This window comes from Emiliania huxleyi (genome assembly GCF_000372725.1).
Source record: "Emiliania huxleyi CCMP1516 chromosome Unknown EMIHUscaffold_198, whole genome shotgun sequence".
Classification (NCBI taxonomy): Eukaryota; Haptophyta; order Isochrysidales; family Noelaerhabdaceae; genus Emiliania; species Emiliania huxleyi.
In genome coordinates this window covers 102802-127537 of record NW_005200615.1, presented here as the reverse complement: position 1 = coordinate 127537, position 24736 = coordinate 102802, and the positions used below count along the sequence as shown (strand labels likewise).

Here is a 24736-nt window from a genome sequence, read left to right as displayed (position 1 = left end):
TCGCGGCGTGCTCTGCCGTTCGGTACGTGGCACGGTGCACCGACGTAAAGGCACCGTACGTGTACACCCGATACCTCGTGCCGTCAAAGTGGACGCCGACGTATCCGGTGTTTGAGATCGCCGATCGCGGCGGCTCCACCCCAGCCGCCTTCGCGTCCGCGAGGAGCGCGCGGCCGAGGGGGGTGCGCGGTTGCTCAAAGGGGCCAAGCGGCCCCGTGTAGTCCCGCTTCCGCTTGCGGTCCGGCGCCTTGCGCGCCTCGCCGCCGTGCCCCTCCGCCCCCGTCACCGGAGCCTCCTCCTCCGCCCGCGCGAATGCGGCCGCCGCCTCGAGGCACGGCGGCGGCGGCAGCGCCGGCCGGCTGCACGCTCCGCTGAGCGAGGCGAGCTGCGCGGAGCCCCATGCCCACACCGCCCCGCAAGCGCTGCCGGCCGAGGACGCGATCACGCCCGCCGCGCGCCGCGCCGGCTCCGGGAGCTGCTGCGTGAAGCTGAAGCGGGCTCGCTTCGCGGGCTTCTCCTCGCCGCCCACCTCCTCTCCCTCCTCCCCCTCCTCCTCCTCGCCGCCGCCGCCGCCGCTACCGCCGCCGCCGCCGCCGCCGCCGCCGCCGTAATCGTCGTCGACGTCGTCGTCGTCGCTGCCGATGGCCAGGTGGCCGAAGCCCTTTTCGTTTATGCAGCACGTCGGGCACGGCACAGCTTGCCGGCCGCCGCCGCTCAACGCAGCGTCAGAGCGCGCGCGGCACCGCAGCCCGCGCGCACAGTCGGTGCGCTGCCAGTCGCGCAGGCAGTCCTTATGGATTCTGTGCCCGCCGGCGCAGCCGATAAGCGAGTGCGTCTCGCCGCTCTCGATCGGCAACAGGCAGGCGCAGCACTGGGTCACCGACATCGAGTTTTGTTAACAGACGCCGTGGCCAACTGTCATGTCGGTAGCCGCCCACCTAGGCCACCTGATGCCCACGGCGCACCTTGCGGAGGGGCTTTCAACGCTCAAGGGCTTCACCGTCTGCCTTGCGGCCGCCGAGTGCCGCCGCGCCAAGTGTGCTGCGCGCGTGGAGGCGGCAGGCGGCAGCTTCCACGGGCTCGCATCGGAGATCGACGAGGCCATCTGCCTGCAGATGGGCCCGCCCGCTATGGGCCTCAAGGGTCCACTCGTCTACTACTGTGCCGAGCAAGAGCTCGCGCCGCTGCAGGCCGCAGTGGCCGCGTTCAAGCCAGACGTGCTTGTGGCCGACCTGTTTGGGCTCGCCGGGTTTTGGATCGCCGAGGCGCAGCATGATCTGCCGCTAGTCATCAACATGCCCGCCAACTACGCCATCTACAACATGATCACGACCGTGATCCCCAAGCTGTACGCTGTGCTGCGCTGCCTGCCGTGCATTAGGCCGCGCCACATGAGCTGGGAGGCGGTCCGGTTCATGCGCGAGGAGATGCGCCCGCGCATCGCCAAGGCGCACGCTGGCGACCTCATCATCCTGCTCAACTCAACTTGGGCAATAGACGCCCCGCCGCCTCCCGCCGGGCTGCCGCCCAGCGTCGTCATGACCGGACCTCTCTTCCCGCTCAGCGCGCGGGCGCACGGTCTCAGCGCGGCCAACCCCCGCCATGCGCCGCTTCTCCGCTGGCTCGACAGCACGCCGTCAGATCTACCGCTCGTGTACATCACCACCGGCACACAGGCCACACTCGACGAGCGGCTGGTGCGCGTGCTGCACGACGCTCTCTCGCTGTGCCGCTGCGTCACTTGCTGGTCGCTCAAAGAGGCGGCGCAGGCGCACCTGCCCGCCGCGGCGCTGAGAGGCTCCGACCGACTCTTCGTGGCCTCGTGGATACCACAGCTTGAGCTCATGAGGCTGCCGCGCCTCGCGTGCGTCGTGTCGCACTGCGGGTGGGGCGGCGTGCTCGAGACCGCCTCGGCGGGCAAGCCAGTCGTATCCATCCCCTTCTTTGGAGACCAGCCTGCCAACGCCGAGCTGCTGAGGCAGCACGGCTGCGCGATCACCGTGGACCATAAGAGATGTACCGCCAACGCGGTGGCAACGGCCGTCTCCCGCGTGCTCGACGAGCCGTCGTTCAAGGCAAACGCCGAGAAGGTGCAGCAGGCGATGCTGCAGGCGCCCGGAATAGCGGCGGCGGCGGCGGCAATTGAGGCGGCAGCAGGGCTCGGGAAGAAGGTCTGAAGAGGTCAGAATACTGTACTTGCACAAAAATGTGAAAAAATAGTGTGAATAACCGGCGCGGCCTCGAGCGTACACGTACTGCACAATGCACACATGGTCATGGACACCTGCCCGTGTCCCGGCACCCGGGCGTGGAGATGCGAGGGTCGCCCCCCCTTGCCCCACATACTTTGTGTGTGTGGAGACGTTTACCTTACCTTACCTTGGACACATGCACATGTGCATGCACATGTACATGTGCATGTGTGTTAAATACGGCCGACGCGGCCATTTGCAAACCAACAACACGGCGACCACACGCTGCTTGTGCCCACACGGTCACAGTTGGCCGGACGCTCGGCATCGGGTTACGGGCTAGGGCGAGCTACAGTACTTTCTTTTTTATCGACCGTTTCCGATTAATTTCGAGCTAGCCTTGTTTTAGGTATATTGTTGGCATGTTGCATGAAACAACGCAAGGTTCGCTTGGAGCACTTGGAGCACTTGGAGTGCGGTCATTAACCTCACGTCCAGGACCGGGGAGCTAAGAAGCGCACCCAGTTGGCCGGACGCTCGGCATCGGGTTACGGGCTAGGGCGAGCTACAGTACTTTCTTTTTTATCGACCGTTTCCGATTAATTTCGAGCTAGCCTTGTTTTAGGTATATTGTTGGCATGTTGCATGAAACAACGCAAGGTTCGCTTGGAGCACTTGGAGCACTTGGAGTGCGGTCATTAACCTCACGTCCAGGACCGGGGAGCTAAGAAGCGCACGACCCAGTTGGCCGGACACTCGGCATCGGGTTACGGGCTAGGGCGAGCTACAGTACTTTCTTTTTTATCGACCGTTTCCGATTAATTTCGAGCTAGCCTTGTTTTAGGTATATTGTTGGCATGTTGCATGAAACAACGCAAGGTTCGCTTGGAGCACTTGGAGCACTTGGAGTGCGGTCATCAACCTCACGTCCAGGACCGGGGAGCTAAGAAGCGCGCACCCAGTTGGCCGGACGCTCGGCATCGGGTTACGGGCTAGGGCGAGCTACAGTACTTTCTTTTTTATCGACCGTTTCCGATTAATTTCGAGCTAGCCTTGTTTTAGGTATATTGTTGGCATGTTGCATGAAACAACGCAAGGTTCGCTTGGAGCACTTGGAGCACTTGGAGTGCGGTCATTAACCTCACGTCCAGGACCGGGGAGCTAAGAAGCGCACCCAGTTGGCCGGACGCTCGGCATCGGGTTACGGGCTAGGGCGAGCTACAGTACTTTCTTTTTTATCGACCGTTTCCGATTAATTTCGAGCTAGCCTTGTTTTAGGTATATTGTTGGCATGTTGCATGAAACAACGCAAGGTTCGCTTGGAGCACTTGGAGCACTTGGAGTGCGGTCATTAACCTCACGTCCAGGACCGGGGAGCTAAGAAGCGCACCCAGTTGGCCGGACGCTCGGCATCGGGTTACGGGCTAGGGCGAGCTACAGTACTTTCTTTTTTATCGACCGTTTCCGATTAATTTCGAGCTAGCCTTGTTTTAGGTATATTGTTGGCATGTTGCATGAAACAACGCAAGGTTCGCTTGGAGCACTTGGAGCACTTGGAGTGCGGTCATTAACCTCACGTCCAGGACCGGGGAGCTAAGAAGCGCACCCAGTTGGCCGGACGCTCGGCATCGGGTTACGGGCCTTCTTTTCTTCCTTCCGCGTTCTGTAAATTCTTTTTTCAGTCCCGTGTAGGTGCTGAATCCGCCGAAAATCCGTTATGCGCAAGTCGCTCTCGTCCCGCCTCCCGTGGCGAGGCACCGCCTTGCGTGCGCGCAGAGTCGCCCGAAGGCAGCCTGCACGTTGCGTTCAGTCAGAGGCGTTTGCAAGTAATGCACTGCGCGCAATGCACGGCTTGCGGGAGACGGCAGCCGCCTCCTCCTCCGTCGACCCGACGAGCAGGCTGGTGCGCGGTGGCCTCTCGCACGTGATCGGGGACACCTCGGAGCCGCTGAGCGAGCTCACGGTGGACGGAATGTTTTGCGAGACGGTCCGACGGACGCCAGACAGACTGGCGCTCTCCAGCCCGGCTCAGAGTATTCGGTACAGCTGGAATGAGCTGGAGGAGCAGGTGGCGACAGCGGCGGCGGGGCTACTCAGCATCGGTGTGGGCAGTGGCGACCGTGTCGGCTGCTGGCTGCCAAACGTGGCTGAGTACGTCGTGATGCAGCTCGCGACCTCTCGTATCGGAGCCATCCTGACCTGTCTCAACCCGGCGTACAAGCTGGCCGAGCTGCAGCACGCGCTACGGCTCGCCGGCGTCAAGGCGCTGCTCTTCTGCCCCGGCGGCGCGAGGAGCGACCACACAGCAGTGGTGGAGCGGCTGCTGCAGACCGCCGAGGAGGCCGCGCCCTGCCTCGAGCGAGTCGTCTCTGCAGTGGGGCAGTGTCTCTTCACACCTCACGCTGTGGGCAGGCCGTGCCCTCTCTCGAGCGAGTCATCGCACTCTCGGGCGGCGCTGGTGGGCCCTGCAGCCGCGCCGCGGCGAGCAGTCTGCAGCACCCGATGGCGATGGCCTACGCCGACGTGCTCGAGGGCGGGAAGCGCAGCCGGGACCAGGGCCTCGCCGCCGCGTCCTTGCGCGGCGACGGGCTCGAGGAACGAAGCCGCGCACCGGCGGCGGCGCCGGCGCTGTCGCACGAAGACGTGACCAACATCCAGTTCACATCTGGGACGACGGGCCTGCCTAAGGCGGTCGGACTGACACACCGCAACATTGTCAACAACGGCCGTTTTGTGGCCCGCGGCATGCGGCTGACGTCGGACGACGCCGTCTGCCTGCCGGTGCCGCTGTTCCACTGCTTCGGCCTCGTGCTTGGCTCGCTCGCGTGCATCTCCACCGGCGCCGCCATCGTCTTCCCTTCGCGCACATTCGACCCGCGCGCGGCGCTGCAGGCGGTGCAGGAGGAGCGGTGCAGCGCGCTGTATGGCGTGCCGACGATGTTCCTTGCGCAGCTCGCCCTCTCGGACTTCGGCTCGTTCTCCCCCTATCTCCCCCTATCTCCCCCCATCTCCCCCCATCTCCCCCCATCCCCCCCTGCCCCCCCCGCCCTCCCGGACTTCGGTGTGTTCGACCTCTCGTCGCCCCGCCTCTCGTCCACGTCCATTCCCGTCCATGGCACGCCAGACACGTCCATGACACACGCCAGACACGTCCATGACACGTCCACGACCCGTCCCACAGGCTCGTTCGACCTCTCGTCGCTCCGCACCGGCATCATGGCGGGCTCGCTCTGCCCTGTCTCGACCATGGCGCGGGTGCGGGGAGACATGCACATGGCGGACCTAACGGTATGCTACGGCATGACGGAGACCAGCCCCGTCTCCTTCCAGTCCGTCCCCGCCTCGCTCAGCGGTGCCTCGCCCTTCGCCCCTTTCACCCTCACCCCTTCACCCCTTCACCCCTTCACCCCTTCACCCCTTCACCCCTCACCCCTCGCCCCTCACCCCTCACCCCTCACCCCTCGCCCCTCACCCCTCACCCCTCTCCCCTCTCCCCTCTCCCCTCCCCCCTCCCCCCTCTCCCCTCTCCCCTCTCCCCTCTCCCCTCTCTCCCCTCTCCCCTCTCCCTCACCCTCACCCCTCACCCTCCCCCCTTCCCCCCTTCGCCCTCGCCCTCGCCCTCGCCCTCCCCTCAGGCGGCCGCTTCGACGCGCAGAAGCTCTGCTCGACGGTGGGGCACGTCCACCCGCACGTGGAGTGCAAGGTCGTCTGCCCCGAGAGCGGCCAGACGCTGCCGGTGGGCGAGCAGGGCGAGCTGCTCACGCGCGGGTACTCGGTCATGGGCGGGGGCTACTGGGGCGACGAGGCGGCGACGCGAGAGGACCCGCTGCCCTCGAAGGAAGTTTCTAGCAGCCTTCTGGCAACCGTCTAGGCGGCGACGCGGGAGGTCATGACGGCGGATGGCTTCCTCCGGACCGGAGACCTCGCGACGATCGACGCGCAGGGGTACTGCACCATCTCGGGGCGGCGCAAGGACGTCATTATTCGCGGCGGCGAGAACATCGCGCCGATGGAGGTTGAGGAGGTCATCCTGAGGCGCGAGAGGCGTCTACGACGTCGCCGTACAGGAGCCTTTTCGGAACTGTCTCGGAGCCCTCCTAGGCACGAGGACGTCTACGACGTCGCCGTCGTCGGCGTCGACGACGCGACCTACGGAGAGCAGGTTGCGCTGCTCTTACAAACGCACGACCCAACGGACCGTCGAGGAGCGGACAGCAGCGACGACAGTCAGTCAGAAGGCATCACCGGGTCCCAGAAAAGCGAACGCAAGAACGGCCTCTCTGCATGCGAGCTCTGTCTATGCGCTGCTCACACAAGCGCCCAGCCTCCCGGTCCTGCACGCACAGCCTCGCGCACCAGGCCTCGGACGTTCAACGCCCCACGGCGTGGAGCTTGTGTGTGTGGGGGGGGGGGGTTGGGTTGCCCCACACCAGTAGACGGCGTCTGCCTCACCCTCAACGCCCTCACCCACGCGCCCTCAACCCACACGCGAGCAGGTCTGCGCTTGCGTCGTGCTCAACACTCCAGTGGCGGAGGGCGGCGCGGAGCAGTGCGACGCGGCCGCGAGCCGTTGTCGAGTGGGTCGGTATATGTCCAGATAACGTCCTAGACATGTCCAAGACATTTCCCGTAGGCCGTCATCGAGTCCATCGAGGCGCTGTGTCGGACCGAGCTGGCGCATTTCAAGGTGCCCAAGTTCTTCCGCGTCGTCGACCGGTTCCCGTTGACGGCGAGCGGCAAGGTGCAGAAGTTTGTGCTCAAGGAGGAGTCCAGCGAGGCCCTCAGAGGCACGTAGACAGAGGCCATTGTGGAGCGGCCAGCTCGAGTTGGCGATCGTGTACTTTATGACGAGGAGAGATACCTGCTGTACCTGTGCTACATACATGCGCGAGCGGAGTCAGGCTCGGACTGGACACCAACGCGGTATGGGTGGACGCTAGACAGATGATGACGACACGCATGAGCAACACACAGACACAAACAGGCTCACAAGACACACAGCCAGCTGGCTGCCACACACCCTGAGTTGTTGGCGTACACATCACTCAGGGCTGCCACGTCCCCCGTGTCGCCCCCCCGCCCCCCCCCCAGCACTCCAAGGTGCCAAGAGAACAAACAAGGGCACAACGACACAGACAGCAATGGTTGGGTAGTAGGGCTAGAGGGTCGCTCTACACTTAGCCTCTGCAGCTCGAGCGAGCGCTCAACTAGCCCCCGCACGGAGCCGGGCTCAGACTTAGACGCTGTATGGTCGGGGGCCATGAACTTAGACGACATAAGTATGTGCGTGTCGGGGGTGTGTCAGAAGGGCCGGTGGGGGGCAGCGGAGGGCGGGGGCGCGCAAGGCCGAAGGCTCAACCATTTGTCGGCTCGTCAGGGTTGGAGACGGGGGAGGGGAGTCTGGGCGGTCGGCGAGGTGGTAACAGCCAACAGTGCGAACGGGGTAGCCACCACTTTCCTGCCTCATAAGGGCGGGGCTGTCCCGGAAAGTGAGAGACGCCGGGCAGCGTGCTGGCAGCGTGGTGCATGACTTCAACCTCCCATACGTGTTTTCGTTCGCTTCTCCCTTGGGCTGTTCCATCTTCCCATCTCCTTCCACGTTCCAGCTCAGGCGAGGCGGCCGGGGGGGGGGGGGCGCGCGGGTGCGGGGTGCGGTGCGGTGTGAGTGTGTGTGCATGTCGTGTGGCTTCAGCAAATGTCCATCCGTCTGTGTTATTATTAACAACGAAGGCGCTCTCAAAAAAAAATAGGCGCCCTCCAAGACCAAGTGCTCCACCTCGGCTAGAGACGGAGAGAGTGAGAGATTTTTTGTTAATGGTTCGATCCTCCCCAGAGTCGAACTGGCAGCCACTCGCACCAAGGAGGCGAGGTGTGGCTACGTGACCCAGAAAAGGCCAGAGTCGGGAGCAACCCTCGCGGTGGGTCGCTGATGCTCCAGAGATTTGTTTTAGAGACGACGACGGTTCAAGCGAGGCCGCTCAAGCAAGTGTTTTAGAGGGTTCCTGCCATGGCCTCTACGCAGCCGCCGCCCTCGCCGCCGCGCCGTCGCGAGCCCACTCCGAGGCAGCTGCCGCTGCCTCTGCGCGTGGCCGCGCTCGTCGCTCTCCTCTCGCTTCCCAACCTCGCGCTCTGCGCCGGTGGCGATGGATTCGGGGGCGTCAACGCGACGGCGCTCGGACATAACCCGTCGGCGAACGTGCTGCTACTCGTTGCAGACCAGGTCGGCGCGTGGGCTGTCGAGACGCAGGCCATGCCAGGCCTGCACACACACTTTGCACAGCGAGGGGCGACATACACGTCTGCGTATGCGCCGGCTTCCTGGTGCTGCCCGTCTCGCACGGCGATGATGACGGGGCGCCACGAAGCCAGTTTCCGAGCGACAGATCGGTGGTGCACGCGTGTGCCGCTGTCGAACTCCTCCTCGAGTTCCTGCAACGCGTCGTGCAGGATGGACGCCGCCGAGCGCAGGTGCGGCGCGCCGGCCACCAGCTCCGCCGACCACGGAATGGGATTCGTGCAGCAGCTGCAGCGGAAACAGCCTTGGCGTCGATTCGTCCACCTCGGCAAGTGGCACCTTCCCTTCTGGCTCGGGCTCGACACCTTCGTGCGGAATGGTGAACGGGCTTCCGACGTGGTGCTGTCACGCCGGCGACGGGGCCGTCAGGTGCATCGAGACGCGCAGTGCTCCCCCGTGTGGCCGTCCAGGACCGATGCAAAGCGGTATGGACTGCACGCCTTGGACAACACGGCTCCTCCGCTGGTCCACTGCGGCGAACGTCGCATGCGCGTCGCATCGTCGTTCAGAGGGCAGCCAGCTGCCCGCAACGCTCCGGCGTGCGCGGGCACTCAGCAGCCTTTGGGCGCCTGTGACTTTCTCTACTACCGTGTATCCGCTGAGAAACTCGCACGTTGGTGTGCTGGCAACGTGAGCCAAACTCGATGGATCGACCCGAAACCCGCTGGGGCGGGCAAGGGCGACAACTCTCCTCTCAGATCGTCCATAGACATCAGCTCGCGAACGAGATCTTCTGACGAGAGGCTAGCAGAGGAAGCTGCGGGCGCGTTGCGAGCGTTTGGGCAGGACGCCTTCTTCCTCAGCGTGAGTTTCGAAGGAGCGCATCCGCCGTGGAGCGTCCAGCAGAGGTACATCGGACCGCGTTCAGATCTCACGCAAAAGTCGCTCGTGGTTGCAGTTTACCGTGCCATGGTTGCTCGAGTCGACGAGCAGATCGGCAGGGTTATGACAGCACTCGAGGAGCTTGGGCTGTCAGAGTCAACGCTGAGCATCTTTACTAGCGACCACGGCGCCCTCCCGAAGCGCCATCAGACCGGGAGCTGGATGGTCGAAAAGGTCGACGAAGGAACGCGTATGCGTGAGGGCGTTCGGCGTGTCCCCATGCTCCTCAAGTTTCCTGGCCGAGTGCCGGAGGGCGCTATTGTGAGGTCCCCGTGCTCTCTCATTGACATAGGTGGCACGATACTCGCGTCAGTGCTCGGCGACCACGTCCTGCTCAGTCATCAACGCTCGCTGCTGACTCTGGCGCATGGGAGCAATCGCCGCGGGCTGCAGCGCCTCCGAAAGGGACAGCTACCCTCGCAATCCAGACCACATGCCAGTACAACGATTGGGGAGTGCAAGCTTGTCCAGCAGCGCACTCATGGCGCTCTGTGCAGCCCCCGCCTCTTGTCGGCGGACAGATCGTGGGCGAACCGCAGCATCTTGCTTCTCATCCGGCAAGCTCAGTGGAAGCTCAGCGTGACCGTTAGTGAGGCGCAGCTCCTGGCTCACCGAAGCCACGTGCGCCTCGCAGTGTCCCCCTTCTCGGGACTCCCGAGTGTGGCATGCCGGCCGAGCTGGTGTCGAGACATGCGCCTGCTGAACACGGAAACGGCGAGTGTGATGGCCTTGGGCGAGTCTGGAGACGAGGAGGATGACGAGATGGCGAGCCCATCGGCACGCGCAGCCAAATCGCACGGACATTGGAAATGCTGCTCGTGGGGCGGACCCGCGGTCAGCAAGCTGGAGCTGGCGCAGAGTCTCCTAGCCTTTGGCGTACGCGAGCTTTGGGCATTCCCGAGCTTTTCAGGAAGGCGCGCGATACACGCCTCTGCTCACCCAGAGAGACGAGCACGAGACCGTCTTTGAGTGCTCGGGCTTGACTGCGTTGGAGAGCACGAGTTGATGTTTGTAAGTAGTAAGCGCCAACTAAAATTTTAACACAACCCACATCACCCCGGGAGATGGCGCGACCCCCCGACGCCCTGTCCCTGCCAGCGGGCGCGCTCTAGATTAAGTAGATTGGCTCTCCGGACTCCGCTCCCCCCCCTCCCCGGCGTCCCCGCTCCCCGGCCCGCCCGGCTTGAGTCGGTAAGCAAGAACATCAACAATCCGTACCCCATATCCTGGCCCGTTGCCGTTCTTCGTGCGCCACTCAATACTCGAACCGGCGCAGCCGAGCAGCAGAGAGGTTCGGTTCGCCCCCATTGGGTCAGGTGTTGGAATCAATGCCTATTGCTAGCATGTTCGCCCCGAGCCCGACGAGCGTGAGCGCCAGGAAGAAGACCGCTGCTCCCCACTGAGGGCCGACGAGGCCGACGGTTGCCGAGTAGGCCACGCCGCAGGCAAGCGGGCCGAGGGCGAGTCCGGTGCTAGAGCAGGACTGGTTCACTCCGAGGGCGAGGCCTTGCACGGCCGGCGGTACGCAGCCCTTGGAGAGCATCGTGACGGCGGTGAAGGCGAAGGACTTGCTCGCCATGTTCATGCAGCAGCACACGACGAGGATGGCGACGGGGAGGAGCGGCGGCGCAGCGGCCCACCAGCCGAGGAGCAACGCGATGAGCGGCGGGCCGGCCGAGTTCAGCGCGTTGAGCGCATAGCCGAGGTGCAGCACGTAGGCTCCACCAAAGCGGCCGAGTAGGAAGCCGGTGGAGACGGAGGTGAGCAACAGCGAGAAGCCTCCAACGGCGGTGAGCACGCCGATGGAGGAGGATGAGAGGCCGAGGCCGCCGCCCGAGACGGGCGTAGCGAGCCACACGGGCAGCGTCTCGACGTACCTGCACACGCGAAACGCACACGTATGAAAGGTTGCGCTGCATGCGCGAGCGTCCGGGGCGACGGTTGCGCGCCCGGCCGTGGTCGCGCAGAAGATCATCACCGAGAGCTGCAGGCGGACAAAGGTTGTCGTCAACAGCGTTGGCGCCTCGCCCTCCTCCGTGCCTCTCTCCGCCGACATCCGCGGGGTGACTGACCCTTCCACGCTTGCGGGCATCTCCCTTTCGCTGCGCCCACTTCCGCTGAGAGACCACCAGCTTCCACCGCTGCCAGCTGAACTGCCCCCCCCACCACTAATCCGTGACAGACGGTAGCAGCTCCCACCGCTACTAACTGAGCTGCCGCCACTAATCCGTGAAACGACCTCAGCCACCACGACATTCACCGAAGTGCGCACGCCGACGTCGCCGCCCACTAGCGGATCGACGAGGACGACCGACGGACGACACGTCGCGAGCTCGGCCGCGACGCCGGCCACTTGCGAGTCGCGGCTCGGTGTGCGCCGGTCGAGCCCGAGGAGAGGGCGGGCGTTAGAGGGCGCGGCGCCCTTGCCGAGCCTCGGGTGGGTCTCCGGCAGGAGAAGGAGCGAGCCTGCCAGCCCCACCATTGAAAAGGCAAATGTCGCTGCGCACGGAAGCAGATACGGGTGCGCCTCGAGCAGTGCCACCCCGCCGAAAAGGGCCGGGTACTGTGCGCTCGGCTGCGCCAGCACGCCTCCGATGGTCGGCCCGAGCATGTAGCCGAAGGCGAAGGAGAGGCCGATCATACCAAACACCTGAGCCTCAGTCGCAGGGGTGGTCACGTCGAACAAAACAATCTTTCCGACGATGACAGCACCAGAGAAGAACCCTTGCGCCGACCGCATCCCAAGCGAGATTGCGTAGGAGCTCGACATAGCAAAGCCCAGGATGCACAGCCCGCTAAGCATCAGGCACACGAGCAGCACCGGCTTGCGCCCGAGACGGTCGGCGGCGGTGCCGTACAGCGGTGCGCCGAGAAACTGCCCGGCATTGTAGGCCGCGGCGGCAAACCCAGCTAGACTACCAAGCTTGGGGTCGTCCGGAGCGAGCTCCAGCTGGTCTCGGATCATGAACGGCAGGAAGGGAAAGACGACGAGCTGGTTGAGTGCGTCGCACATGATGACAAAAAGCATCGTGAAGACGACAGGCCAGTTCACTGCTTCCGGTGCCATGGCATCAAGGTGCTCACGGGCGACGGCTTATCTGTCACACGGCCAAAGGCAGTAGACCAACGAGAGAGAAGCGACACGGTTGGGGGAACGCATCGAAAACCAGGTGTGTATTCTTTTTGTTGTGACTGCCCAGCGGTGTCTTGAGCCTATTGTGTCTGTGCGTCGCTCCAGTGTGACCGCCCTCCAATTGCACTTCGTCCACCCTAGCGTCTAGGAATCAGACAACCCGGGGAATCAACGGCCTCACCCATATTTTACCCCTTTTGCCCCCCCCCCCCCCCCCTGCGACCCCCCAGGCTAGATGGAGTAGTCACAGATAAGCCGGATGAAGATTCTGCCCACACAGCCCCTTACCCCTTCACCCTCGCCTCGCTGCGTGGTGTTTCTGAACACGTAGACGACCACGCTGTGGGGGTTGTGCGGGTTGTGTCTGGGAGGGAGGGAGTGGGGTGCAGGTTGCTCACCCACGGCACCGGGCCGGTGCTTGCACTTTGAATGCCGTGGGGCTCCTGCCCGTGTCCCGGGCGTGGAGATGCGAGGGTCGCCCCCCCTTGCCCCACCACTTTGTGTGTGTGGAGACGTTTACCTTACCTTACCTTACCTCAACGGGAGGATGTCCTTCCTTCCATCCACATTTCGGCATTTGGATTTGCCCGAGGATCTTACTCTTTTCAGCAAAAGCCGCATATCACTCATAAGGTATTAGGTTCTCGAGGTTGATTTCCTTTGGCCGCGCTGGAGGTAGCGGAGGACTGGTGTACGGCTCTAACGCGGTCCACGCAGATGTAATACAAAATACAATGTGTACGACGTATGTCCAAAACACACTCCGGGCCTCTCTCGTCGTCGTCACGCGGCACACAACCCGCCGTACGCCGTTTCGCATCGCGCACTGACAAGCGCGCCCCGCTACAACCCGAGCCGATCCAGCAACGTAGTGTGGTGGTGGGGTGGCGGGCGGCGGGCGCCGGGCGCGCTCTACTGCGCGTCGGACGGGAAGGGCTGGCGGACGAGGCGGCGGTACTCCTCTGCGTCGATCCGCCCGTCGCCGTCGCTGTCTCCGACGAGCATCATGCGCTGCACGAGCCGCTCGACCTCGTCGCGCGTGTGCGCGCCGCCCGCGCGCTTCTTCAGCTCGAGCACCGCGCGCGTGAGCTCGTCCGGCGTGAGGAAGCCGTCCCCGTCCTCGTCCATCAGGTCGAAGGCTCGCCGGCTCAGCAGCAGCTCGGACGAGTCTGGCGGCGCGAGCCCGCCAAAGCCGCCGAGCGAGCGCCACGCGTGGAGCGCCTATTGATCGACCCGCCAGCAAGTCATACACCTTGACCCTACTCAGCAGCCGAGCGAGTGCCACGCGGCGTGGAGCGCGTCGTCGATCGCGCGTGGCAGCCTCCGCTGCGGCGGCGCGCGGCCGAGCAGCTCGGCGTACACGGCGAGCCGCGTCTGCAGCCGCGACGGGCCGCGCCGCTCGTAGAGCGCCCTTTGCAGCAGCAGGATGGAGCAGCCGGCGAAGCCGATCGCGTGCGTGGTCATGGCGGCGCGGTCGCCGGCGAGGAAGCGCGCCGTCGTCCAGACGCGGAGCAGGGAGCCCGCCCACCTGGCCGAGGCTAGTCTCTCGGCTAAACCTCGGCCCGATCGTGGCTGTCTCTCGGCTAAACCTCGGCCCGATCGTGTGGCTGTCTCTCGGCTAAGCCTCGGCCCGATCGTGGCTGTCTCTCGGCTGTCTCTCGGCTGCCCGATCGTCGCTGTCTCTCGGCTGTCTCCCGGCTGGTATCTCGGCTGCGTTGTCTCTCGGCTGCCTCTCAGTTGTCTCTCGGCTGCCTCTCGGCTGTCTCTCGGCTGTCTCTCGACCGCAGCACGAGGGCGCGCGCGCGGTTGGCGGAGGGGGACGAGCCCCTCCGGAAGGCCTCGACGATTTGGACGCCGTACCTGGGACGGTGTCGGCGCGCGGGGCTGTGAGGGCTGCTGAATGCGACGTGGAATTGCGACCGGAATACAGCGAATGCGTCACGCTCGCCTCGAGCGCCGGCGTGAAACACGGGCACATGCACATGCACACGCACATGTGCATGTGCATGCTGCACATACACATGTGCATGCACATGTGCATGTATGTGCATGTGCATGTATGTGCATGTGCATGCTGCATGTGCATGTGCGTGTGTGTGTGTCCCAATCCCGCATCTAGGTGCCGTGCGAGCTGATGCAGAGCGGCGCGCTCCACAGGCAGAGGAGCGGGAGCAGGCGCGGAGGCAGGCGGAACATCGCCAGAGTCGCCAGGAGGAGCAGGCCGATGTCGAGCGAGAACTTGATGTTGAAGCTCAGCCGGCGCGCCCACGCCGGGCGAGACCAGCACTTTGCGCCGACCGGTTTGGGCGCGCCCTCATCCACGTCTCCTGTCGCCAGTCGCTTGGGCGTGGATAGGGGTCCGATCCATCTCGGAATAAGGTTGCTCACTACTACTACTCCTCCGGACCGTGCTCCGGCTCGTTGGCCCTGCTCCGCCGCACGATCACAAAGCAGAGGAGGTTTTGGAGCATCAGCGGGACCAGCTCGGACCAGCACGCGATCGGAAAGTCGCGCTGGAGGTGGTAGACGATGCGAGAGAGGTAGACGAGGGCGTCGCCGTAAAAGACGCGCGCTCCCCACTTGGAGGCCACCTGCAGCAGGCACGGCCAGGAAGGTGATTCGGCATTCAGAGTGCAAGGCGCCGCAGTGGGTGAGCGGAGCCTCGTTCGGGCTCCGCTTTGAGAGCAGGTTGACGATCTGCGGGACCGAAGACGAGGACCGCGAGGCCAGCACGGCCACTGCGGCGGGAGCGGCGCAGGCGATCGACTCGAGACGGAACTGGACGGCCGAGACGGCAGGCTCCAGCGCGCTGAGGACTGGCGCAGCAGCCTCGAGCGCCATCCGTGGCCGCACGCCGTAGCGGGACGGCAACGGAGCGGCAACGCCGCTAGAGATGGCGGCGAACGTGAGCATCGGCGGAAGCTCAAGGGAGCGCGGTGAAGGCAGCCAAATGCCGTGCCGGAGAGGTGCCCACAGAAAAAGAAAACTGCGTGCGAGCGAGCGAGCGAGCGAGCGAGAGAGAGAGCGAGAGAGAGAGAGAGAGAGAGAGAGAGAGAGAGAGAGAGAGAGAGAGAGAGAGAGAGAGAGAGAGAGTGAGTGAGTGAGTGAGCGAGAGAGCGAGAAAGAGAGAGAGAGAGAGAGAGAGAGAGAGAGAGAGAGAGAGAAAGAGAGAGAGAGAGAGAGTGAGAGAGAGAGAGAGAGTGAGAGAGTGAGTGAGCGAGGGAGCGAGAAAGAGAGAGAGAGAGAGAGAGAGAGAGAGAGGAGAGAGAGAGAGAGAGAGAGAGAGAGAGAGAGAGAGAGAGAGTGAGAGAGTGAGAGAGAGTGAGGGAGCGAGAGAGCGAGAGAGAGAGAGAGAGAGAGAGAGAGAGAGAGAGAGAGAGAGAGAGAGAGAGAGAGAGAGAGAGAGAGAGAGAGAGAGAGAGAGAGAGAGAGAGAGAGAGAGAGAGAGGAGCAAACCCCGACACAGTGAGTGACTGAGTGAGTATTCTTGATACGAAACCACACACACACACTCACTCACCCCGACCGACACAGACACCCTTCGGGTCGCTCCTCATCGCAAACCCCGTCAGCAGGCGGGGAAAAGAAAGAAACAAAACAGAGAACCCAAGTAAAAACCCAAGGCACCTTCAGGGATGGTTAGAAAGAGCTACCTCTCCCCTTTCTCCCATAGTACCCCCTGCCACGGGGAACAACCAACCAAATGCCGGTGTTAGATTTGTTTGGTATTGCTAAAAATCTCTCTCTCTCTCCCAACGAGAGAGGAAAGGAGAGAGCGCAGAGAGAAAGCGGGGTGGAACCCCCCCCCCCCCCGCCCCCCCCTCCCCCCCCTGCCCGAACCGGCGCGCCCTGGCGATGGCGATGAGCGATGGCGATTCATGAATGCAACTCGGTTTTGCGTTTAAAGTTACTATTGCGCGCAAAGCTCCCCAGCCGTCGGCCGCAAGTCTGTGCCCAAGTAGTTTCGCTTTTACAGCCATCGCTCACCAGGAGAGGGCCCTTTTGTGCACATGCAAGTCCCCCCTTCCATCGTGCAGGAGGGCGGGTCCGCCTCGGGGGGGAGCAAGGGGCGGGTCACCTGGACTGCCAGCGCCTCGCTCGCGCCCGCCGCGGTTGCAAACGATGGAGTCGACCTGAGCATGGAGGACATCAGGAACCTCGTCCGCTGTTCCGAGGCGTCAGACGATGATGAGTGGCTCCCAGAGGTGTTGACCGACAGCGGCAAACGCGCGCGACCGAGCTATGCGTCCGAGGCGCCGTGGACCCTCGAGGAGGACCTGACAATCGAGCAGTCTGCGCTGCAGTACCAGCGCCTCGGCCTACGCTGCAACTGGGGCGAACTTGCCGAGCAGCTACCCAAATTCCGGGACGAGCAAGCGGTGCGCGATCGGTGGAAAGAGCTGCAGAACCGGGCGTGCCCAAGCGCCCCGGGCGCTCCCAGCAACGCGCGGCCGCCGTCGGCTGCGAGCAGCTCCGCCTCTGTCGCAACTGCACTGCTCCACCTGCCCAGCACGAGTGCCTCTTCGAGCCCCTCCTCTGAAGCACGCTATGACGAATCGCTGGGCCTCGCCGCGAGCGCAGCCGGCGTGTTGCCGGAGAGGAGCTCCGCCGATGTGCTCCGCATGGCTTGCGCCCCCGGCGCGGTCGGTCCTGGCCGCGTGGGCCGCGCGGGCGGCGCTCCTGGCGCCGCCCGCCCTGGAGACATGCACTGCATGTGGCAGCCAGAGGAAGATGAGCTGATTGATCGTGCGGTGAGCTTTGGAATGCAGTGGAAGGCCATCGAGGCCATGCTTCCCGGCAAGACCGCGGAGGGCTGCTGCCGACGTTGGCTCATCGCCCAGCAGCGGAGGCTCGCCTCGCAGGGTGTCAAAACCAGAGGGCTTTCTGAGGTTGTGGCGCACCTTCGAGGTTGTGGCGCCATGCCGCTAGACGGCATCCCTGCGCCTGCGGTCCCTACGCCCGCACCTGCGCCAATGATGCCGCGCGATATTGTGGTGCTGCCTCCGATGCCGTGCGCCTCCTTCTCCGGATCTGCGCCTCCCGAAAGGCGCCCGCGTCCAGCGGCGACATTTCGCACGAAAACCCCGCTGGGCGACGTGTCGCGCTCCCGCCCGCCGGTCTCGCCCCGCACCCCCTGGCCTCAGAGTACGCAGAGGCCGACCCTGCCCGTGGTATTTGCACAGCCGATGATGGCGTACAAGCAGCCGGCTGTCGGATATGCGCAGCCCGTCGATTCCGACTTCACCTTCATGTGATCCAACGTCGCCGACAGCACCCCCCGTCAGAAGCGCGCACGCCCAGCCTACCCTTTCCCTTTCGCCGTGCGCTCGGCGACCCCCCCCCCCCCCCCCCCCTCCCCCTCCCTCAAACACACGCCCCTCGTCTGTCTATCTGCACGGCCAAACGGCCAATCATACGGCCTACTTGTACCTTGGGGAATCGAGCGAGGCTCCGCCCCGCGTCGATTTAATCGCTTTTATTGCTCCGACCTGGTTGTGCTTTGACTATGTGATGGGCTCCCGTCTCCGAGTGCTATGTGCGAATGATTGGGATGCAGCGGGCACCTGCTCACGCCCACGAGGCAGGCCCGAGGCCGCCGTGCTGCACGCTATGGCCACACTGACGGAGAGGAACCCTTGGCCACCGCGCGGCGCGCGGCTGATGTGGGTTGTGGCTCTCATCACACCACCATCAGTGCACAGTGGCTCATTAAATCGCTCGAACACGGCTCTAACACACCACCCCGCGCCGTCCGCGACTGGTGGTCGCTCGTTGGCGATGGCGTTGTTTCATGTTTGTCGTTTTCTTGTCGCGCGAGCGCTGTGTGACAGCTTTTGTAAAGAGACAACACGTGTGTGTACGGACGCCCCTAAGTTCTCTTTCGGTACATGCTCTGCAGGTTGATCACAGCGCGGCGGCAGGCGCTGCCCCCGAGGACTAGGAGGCTGAGCATGAAGAGTTCGCGCAGCCGCTCCTCCGAGAGGTGCAGCGCGGCGGTCGCGCCGGCGGTGGCACCGGCCACACCGCCCGCCGCGACCGCCGCAGCTGTACCCAGCGGCACCGCGTGTATCCTGCTCACCGCCGACGTGAGCGCGCTCGGGGCGCACGCGCACTGCGCGGTGCCCTGCACGAGGTGGTGTGGCAAGTCGGTGCACGCGGTGAGGTACGACATCGTGAAGGGGAGGCCGCCCACCCCCATCAGCGCCGACACGCCGCCGGAGAGGCACCCGAATGCCACGTCGAGCGGCCGGACCTCGCGCGCCGCAGCTGCGAGCCGCGCTGGCCAGCTGTCGGCGCGAGGCTCCGGCACGCGCTGTCCGGTCTCCCCTCCCGCCCCGGAGGCGTGCCGATGACTCGTGAGCGTGCACCGCGCCGTCGATCGCCGCCGAAGCGGCAGCCGCTCGGCGGCGGGCGCGCCGGCGGCAGCGGGCGCGCCGGTGGCGGCGGGCGCGCCGGCGGCGGCGGCGGCTGCGCCCGTGCTCGTGGGAGGAGGCGGCTGCGCGAGCTGCTGGGCGTGGCGCCGCTGCTGGATGTAGAGGTGGGTCGGGATCATCACCAGCGAGAGGCTGTTGAAGGCGAACTCGAGCGCATCGTTTGACAGCCGGCTCGCTAGCTGCGTGCCGAACCGCGCCGTGACGATGGACGGTATCGCGATCGAGGCTGCGGTGACCAGGCAGGCGCTGTCGCTCGTCGCAAAGCGCACGGAGCTGCTGATGCTGGAGAGCGACAGGGAGAAGAGCGAGACGCCCGTGGCCGCAAGCTGGTTGAGCGCCATGTACTGGTGCGTCATCCCTGGAATGATCATCTGGCCGCCGCCCCACCCGACAAGGCCTAGCGTGGCGCCTCCCGCAAAGCCGACGACGCCAGCAAAGCAGTGGCGCTGAAGCCCGGCGAGCGGAGCAGGCGGCAGGAGGCGGCGCAGTCGCTGCATGTCGGCACACCGCCCTGGCCCTGCTGCATGTGTTGGAAGCGTAGAGAAGCGTAGAGGGCGTCACTTGTAGTGAGCGTCGGGCTGGTGGTTCGAGGTGTACAATCTGCGCGCTCGAGCAGTGCACGGAGTCGCCCTCTCCTCTCGCTCGCTGTCCCCCGGCGGCCTGCCGCCGCTCTCTGCCCTCTCGGCGGCCGCCGCAGCGAGCACCCACCCGCAGCCCGGGGGCCACGCGGCCGGGCACCAGGCCTTCGATGGCGGCCTCGCCCGCCATCGACCTGGGAGAGCCGCTCGCGGCTCTGTTCAAGCGCGCGCGCGTCGCCGACAACCTCTACCGCAGGTATGAGGGGCGGCTCGCGGAGCTGGGCGTTGGCGACGCTGGCGACCTCCTCGAGGAGGTCGCTGAGAAGGGCATCGGCTCGCTCAACATCCACGACCGCCAGGCGGAGAAGCTCCGCCGGGCTCTTCTCGGCCGGCGGGGCTGGGGGGACACAGCTGCGGTCTTGGCATCCCTCAGCGGCTTGTCGCTGGGCGACACCCCAGCTGGGGTGGCGGCTGGCGATCAGGCGGCTGGTGGCGGGGCAGCGGCTGGCGGCGAGGGCCGCGGCGGCGCGCGCCCCCAAGAGGCGGACGGCGGTGCCTGCGACGCGCAGGCCGCAGAAGGTGGGTCCGGAGGTGGGACCGAGGGATCCAGTTTGGACCCCTTGGAGCCCGCGCTGCCGGAGAGTGGCGATGGTACGATCGCTGCCGGGGGGGGGGAGGAGGAGGTCGAGGGCGGGCGGAAGGCGCCGCGGCGCCGCCGAGGGCGGCGCGGCCGTGGCGCCAGGGGTCGCGGGGGAGGGCTCGAGAAGGGGCCCGCGGCGGGTTTGGCTGCTGAGCGGCCCAACCCAGTGGAGGAGGTTTCCACCGGCGGCGCGGCGCCGGCGGAGGGGGAGGAGGGCGGCCCGCCCTCGCTCGCTGCTGATGACCCTGGACGTGCCCACTTTGCGCGACCGCCGGCGTGCATGCGCCCGAGTTCGTCTCGACGGCGCCGGCGCTCCGTCCCTTTTCCAGTGTGACCACGGGGTTGTCGACGGCGGGCGGGGCGGCCGCTGCGGCGGAGGCGGGGGGCGGGGCCCCTCGCTCTCCTACGGTGTTGCTAGGCGAGGATGGGCGGCCCTGCTCGGCGGAGGAGGCGGAGGAGGAGGCTCGCCGTCGAGGCTGGTCAGACCCAATGGAGGAGGAAGTTCTCCCCGGCGGCGCGGCGCCGGCGGAGGGGGAGGAGGGCGGCCGCTCTCGTCGAATGGACCTGGACGTGCCCCATATTGGGGGCCCGCCGGCATTACCCCGCCCGAGAGGTCAGGCGCGCAGCCGAAAAAAAAGAAAGAAAACATAAAACCCAAGGGAGGGATGGGAGGACGGCACGCCGCCACCGCGCAGCCGGAGAGTGGGGCGAGCGCCTCTCTCTGATTTTCATTCGAATGAGAGGGGGTATCTAGATACGAAACGGCAACACCAAGCTCGCCTGAGGCGGGGCGGGCACTTTCCGCTAATCTCGGGCGGCCGCGGACCAGCTGGTCGCTGAGCTCCATATGCTGCGCGTTGTCGCCGTGCTCGCGCTGGCAGCCACTGCTGCTGGGTTCGCTTCGACGGCTAGGCCAGATGGATCGTTTCAAGTCTGCCGGGCAGGCCCGGACTCGCCTGACACGGAGGTAAGGGCATTCGCACGTGCCCTGGGCCTCCCGGAAATGAGTTGTCACCAAGTGCCAGGAGCAACCATTCTGGCTACCGCGACCAGGGTTTACGGCGGGTGCTCCGTCTTTCGCAACGTGTGCCCTCGCACTTGCTCGGCACACGGCAGCTGCACAGGTTTCAGCGGCGTGGAAGGAGAGTGCCCCCCCGAGGGCCCGCAGTTTGTGGAAGGAGAGTGCACCGCTTACAGCGCAAGCTGCTGTCAGGAGCTTGCCTGCCACCACCGGCAGAGTCCGGAGCGTATCGCAGTCATGAAGGTAAACTGCTGCACGGACTCATGCATGCCTCCTTCAATGCCTCCTCCGCTCGAAATTGGTTACGGTCGCGAAGCGCAAGGGCCTCCTTCCATGCCTCCTCCGCCTACACTGGCGGAGATAATTAATTGCTCCAGCATCACTCTTTGCAACGACCCTTTACCGTTGCCGTCGCCTCCACCTCCCGCCCCACCAGCCCCCTGTGGACTTGTTCAACCGTGGATGGAGGGGAGGGAAGCGTTAAACTCGAAAGAGGCTCGCGTGCACAACCGCTGCACACACGGACACGCGGACACGCGCACACGCGCTCACGCGCTCACGCGCTCACACGCGCACACGCTTCCCATCCCAACCTGCCCACTCGTCGCCTCGTCCACTCATGACACGACATCTCTCCCTGACGCTGATTCCCACCCCCTGCCCCTGCAGTGCTACCTGGACAACGGAAACAAAACCGCGTGCGAGTGCTACATGTACAACGGAAACAAAACCGCGTGCGAAAGCTACTATGTCGTCAAGCCCTACAACGAGCAGACCAACCCATGGGGCGCGTGGACCGCAGAGTGCGTCTACAACCAATCGGGCAATGAGAAGTGCAAGACCGGGGAACGCGCCTATGACTGTTCGCCGTTTCCGCCCGGCCTCGCTCCCGCGCCGCCCTTCCCGCCTCCATCAGCCCCAACGCCGACACCGCTCCCGACGCCAATCGCAATCCCCTGCACCCCCCCCGGGCTTGGCGGCGACCCGTGCCGTGCCGATGATGACTGCTGCGATGGCACGGCCTGCGTGGAGGTGGAGTTCGACTCCGCCGATCCGAGCGAGGCCACGACGGGTATGCACTGCCTCGACTCGTCGTACCAAAAGTACACGCTCCGTAACGGCGCCTGTGGCGTCCCCTCCTTTGTGGTTTTGGCCGCCCCCGTCACCAACGGCGACTGGTGCGGCCAGGCACTTGATTGGAGCACTGATCCGACTTACATCGAGGCGGACCAAGCAGAGTGCACGGAAATTTACATCCAGCAGGACAACTTTGCAATGCCCTGCAAGTACGTTCCGTCCACAGCCGACGGGGACGGACCGTACGAATGCAAAGGTGGCAGCAACAAGACGACCTATCTCATGTGCTAGTGCGCGATCAGCGGAGCCGGCAGCCGCTCCAGGCGCCCGCCCCGGCGGTTCACTCTGCGGTCTCGTGCTCCTCCCTCTGCCCGCTTGGCTTCGCGCTTCGCGCCGCCCACATGTTGGGGAGGGGCAGATAGACGGACCAGTGCAGCTGCACCGGCACTCTCTTCTCTTTGCACTCTCTCTCACGACGAGAGACGCGCATCCTGGCGCGCACCGTGTTGTGCCTCGCGAGTGCCTTGTCGCAAGTCGAGACGTGCGGTGACAGAGCACTGATCATGTGGGAGTAGCACTGAGTATGGCCGAGTAGCGGATGTAAACCTGGGGATGCTTTCTAAGGTGAACTTTACTCTGTCGCCAACCAGACACGGAACCCGACAAATAACGTACTTTGTTGATCACGTAATGCCACTATAAAAGTCGCCACTCCACGAGTATTTGCACAGCTCACTAGCACTTTTAGCCAAAGTTCTCCAACTGGTAGCCCAGGCCCAGCGCACCGTGGTTGAAGCCGAGAAGCCATGCTGCCGCCGCCCGCGGCGCGGGAGCCTGCTGCTCAGCCGAATGCGCCGGCGCGACGGCCGACTGTGGACGCTGTGCGCCGTCGGTGATGATCCGCCGCGGCGGCGGGGCGAGCCAGAGCGTGAAGGGAGGCATTGAGGAGCGGCCCCCCGCCGGTCCTTGGGAAGCTGTTCGAGCGGGTGTTCGAGCGGGGGGTGCCCATACCACAGAGGCACCCAGGTTACCATACCCCGCAGAAAGTCCAAACCAAGGCTCCCTCGCTTCGGCTGACTCCTCACCGCCGGCCTCGCCGCGCTGGTCGATGGATCGCCTCGCCCTCCGCCTGAAGAGGCTGCCGCACGAGGAGCTCGTAGAGTTTGCAGCACAAGCTGCCGCCGCCAGCCTGGCGCTGCGCAACGAGGCCGACCGCCGCATCGCGGTGCACGCTCCGACGCCAGAGTGGGCGCTCTCAAAGGTGCTGCTCTCGCCCGACCTGGCGCCCGTCATCGTCGGAAAGCTGGGGCTTGAGGATGTTGCCGCGGCCAAGAAAGGCTCGGCGTGGGCCCGGCCGTCGCTGCCACCGGTGCCACAATCGTCGCTCCTGTAGAAAGCTGGGGCGCTTGGAAGGCCACCGTCGCTCGGCGGCCCGGCTGCGGCCGGCGCCGACGCCGCCGCCGCCGCTGGAGAATATCGCAGAGATCCTTGATTTGGCGGTGCAGCCGGATGGGGAGAGGCTATACGTCAGCGCGGTCAACGACAGCACTACGCGCTTGCTTCTCCTCGACCGCGTTTCGCTTCCAGGTGCTGCGGTCCATTGCACGTGATCGCGAGAGCAGTTTCTTTGCAACGGAGCTCGGGTTGTACGAGTCGACGGGCTTCGTCGCCTGCAGCTAACCGACGATGGAGCGCTGCTCACGCTAGCAGAGGTGGGCGAGCGCTGTTTTGCCGTCGCTGCTGCGCCCGACGGCACGCTCTTTGCCAACGTAATGGATGCAGGGTGCCAGGAGTACGTGGCCTCTTATGACCCTCTGACGCTCGAGGAGCGGTTCCGACTCGGCGCCGATCGTTTGGAGAACGTCCGTGACTTGGCTGTGTTCGCCAACGAGCTCTTCGTGATGGACTCTGTGCACGACGAGTTGTACAACTGCTTCCACGTCCCTCGATGGCGAGTACCTGCGCGAGGTGCTTGTCGATGGAGTGCAGTCTCCGTCTGCTTTCTGCTTCTCCAACGGGCGGATGTATGTCGTCGACGACGGCAGCACTTTTGATGGCTCGCTCGCATCCTCGTTCTCACGAAGACCTACGAGCACGAGGCGTTTGAGCCTATATCCCTATATCCGAGCGGAGCCGGAGCCCCGTTTCCGCACTGCGGCGCGGCGCACGGTGTGCCTCTGGGGGCCCCCGCGCCCCCCCAGAGCCCCCCCCCCCCCCCCCTCAAGGCCCGGCTTCAAGGCGCGAGAGACCCGAGACACACACTCTCGAGTCTCGACTCTCGTGGGAAAATGGAAATGGCATTCATTGGCGCTCTGCCCCCAAAGGGCGCGCTGCGCCACCCTGGCATATGAAAGGAGTTGAGCCCTGGATGGAGGCCCTGGCCCCTGGGGATGGGGGGAAACAGATCAGGAGGGCTGGAAGGCCAACGGGGGGACCTGTGTACACACACACACAATCTCTCTCACTCTCTCTCTCTCTCTCTCT

At 64.8% G+C, this 24736-nt stretch overlaps 9 protein-coding genes across 9 annotated transcripts; 5 read left to right on the top strand and 4 right to left on the bottom strand.

Annotated features, from left to right (window-relative positions):
* Positions 1-920: 920 nt before the first annotated feature.
* Positions 921-2177, top strand: EMIHUDRAFT_233893 (hypothetical protein; the record flags this gene model as incomplete). Its single annotated transcript, XM_005781891.1, has 1 exon — positions 921-2177. The coding sequence occupies one exon, from the start codon at positions 921-923 to the stop codon at positions 2175-2177; it is 1257 nt and encodes a 418-aa protein (XP_005781948.1).
* A 1858-nt stretch (positions 2178-4035) lies between these two features.
* On the top strand, positions 4036-6987 carry EMIHUDRAFT_72818 (putative long-chain-fatty-acid-CoA ligase; the record flags this gene model as incomplete). Its single annotated transcript, XM_005781890.1, is given in 7 exon segments — positions 4036-4574; positions 4679-5131; positions 5339-5544; positions 5828-6033; positions 6079-6391; positions 6408-6418; positions 6826-6987. The coding sequence occupies 7 exon segments, from the start codon at positions 4036-4038 to the stop codon at positions 6985-6987; spliced, it is 1890 nt and encodes a 629-aa protein (XP_005781947.1).
* Positions 6988-8697: 1710 nt separating this feature from the next.
* On the top strand, positions 8698-10481 carry EMIHUDRAFT_233891 (hypothetical protein; the record flags this gene model as incomplete). The annotated part of the gene is made up of 5 exons (XM_005781889.1): positions 8698-8831; positions 8898-9635; positions 9891-10245; positions 10313-10370; positions 10468-10481. 5 exons carry the CDS (start codon positions 8698-8700, stop codon positions 10479-10481), a joined length of 1299 nt encoding a protein of 432 aa, XP_005781946.1.
* A 200-nt stretch (positions 10482-10681) lies between these two features.
* On the bottom strand, positions 10682-12397 carry EMIHUDRAFT_113740 (hypothetical protein; the record flags this gene model as incomplete). The annotated part of the gene is made up of 2 exons (XM_005781888.1): positions 10682-11246; positions 11694-12397. 2 exons carry the CDS (start codon positions 12395-12397, stop codon positions 10682-10684), a joined length of 1269 nt encoding a protein of 422 aa, XP_005781945.1.
* Positions 12398-13124: 727 nt separating this feature from the next.
* On the bottom strand, positions 13125-13966 carry EMIHUDRAFT_233889 (hypothetical protein; the record flags this gene model as incomplete). The annotated part of the gene is made up of 3 exons (XM_005781887.1): positions 13125-13160; positions 13448-13723; positions 13865-13966. The coding sequence occupies 3 exons, from the start codon at positions 13964-13966 to the stop codon at positions 13125-13127; spliced, it is 414 nt and encodes a 137-aa protein (XP_005781944.1).
* Positions 13967-14617: 651 nt separating this feature from the next.
* EMIHUDRAFT_233888 (hypothetical protein) lies at positions 14618-15415 on the bottom strand (the record flags this gene model as incomplete). Its single annotated transcript, XM_005781886.1, has 3 exons — positions 14618-14829; positions 14910-15093; positions 15209-15415. 3 exons carry the CDS (start codon positions 15413-15415, stop codon positions 14618-14620), a joined length of 603 nt encoding a protein of 200 aa, XP_005781943.1.
* Positions 15416-16512: 1097 nt separating this feature from the next.
* EMIHUDRAFT_113738 (hypothetical protein) lies at positions 16513-17757 on the top strand (the record flags this gene model as incomplete). The annotated part of the gene is made up of 1 exon (XM_005781885.1): positions 16513-17757. One exon carries the CDS (start codon positions 16513-16515, stop codon positions 17755-17757), a length of 1245 nt encoding a protein of 414 aa, XP_005781942.1.
* Positions 17758-18371: 614 nt separating this feature from the next.
* On the bottom strand, positions 18372-19433 carry EMIHUDRAFT_233886 (hypothetical protein; the record flags this gene model as incomplete). The annotated part of the gene is made up of 2 exons (XM_005781884.1): positions 18372-18755; positions 19059-19433. 2 exons carry the CDS (start codon positions 19431-19433, stop codon positions 18372-18374), a joined length of 759 nt encoding a protein of 252 aa, XP_005781941.1.
* A 251-nt stretch (positions 19434-19684) lies between these two features.
* Positions 19685-20307, top strand: EMIHUDRAFT_233885 (hypothetical protein; the record flags this gene model as incomplete). The annotated part of the gene is made up of 3 exons (XM_005781883.1): positions 19685-19930; positions 20084-20165; positions 20282-20307. The coding sequence occupies 3 exons, from the start codon at positions 19685-19687 to the stop codon at positions 20305-20307; spliced, it is 354 nt and encodes a 117-aa protein (XP_005781940.1).
* Positions 20308-24736: the final 4429 nt, after the last annotated feature.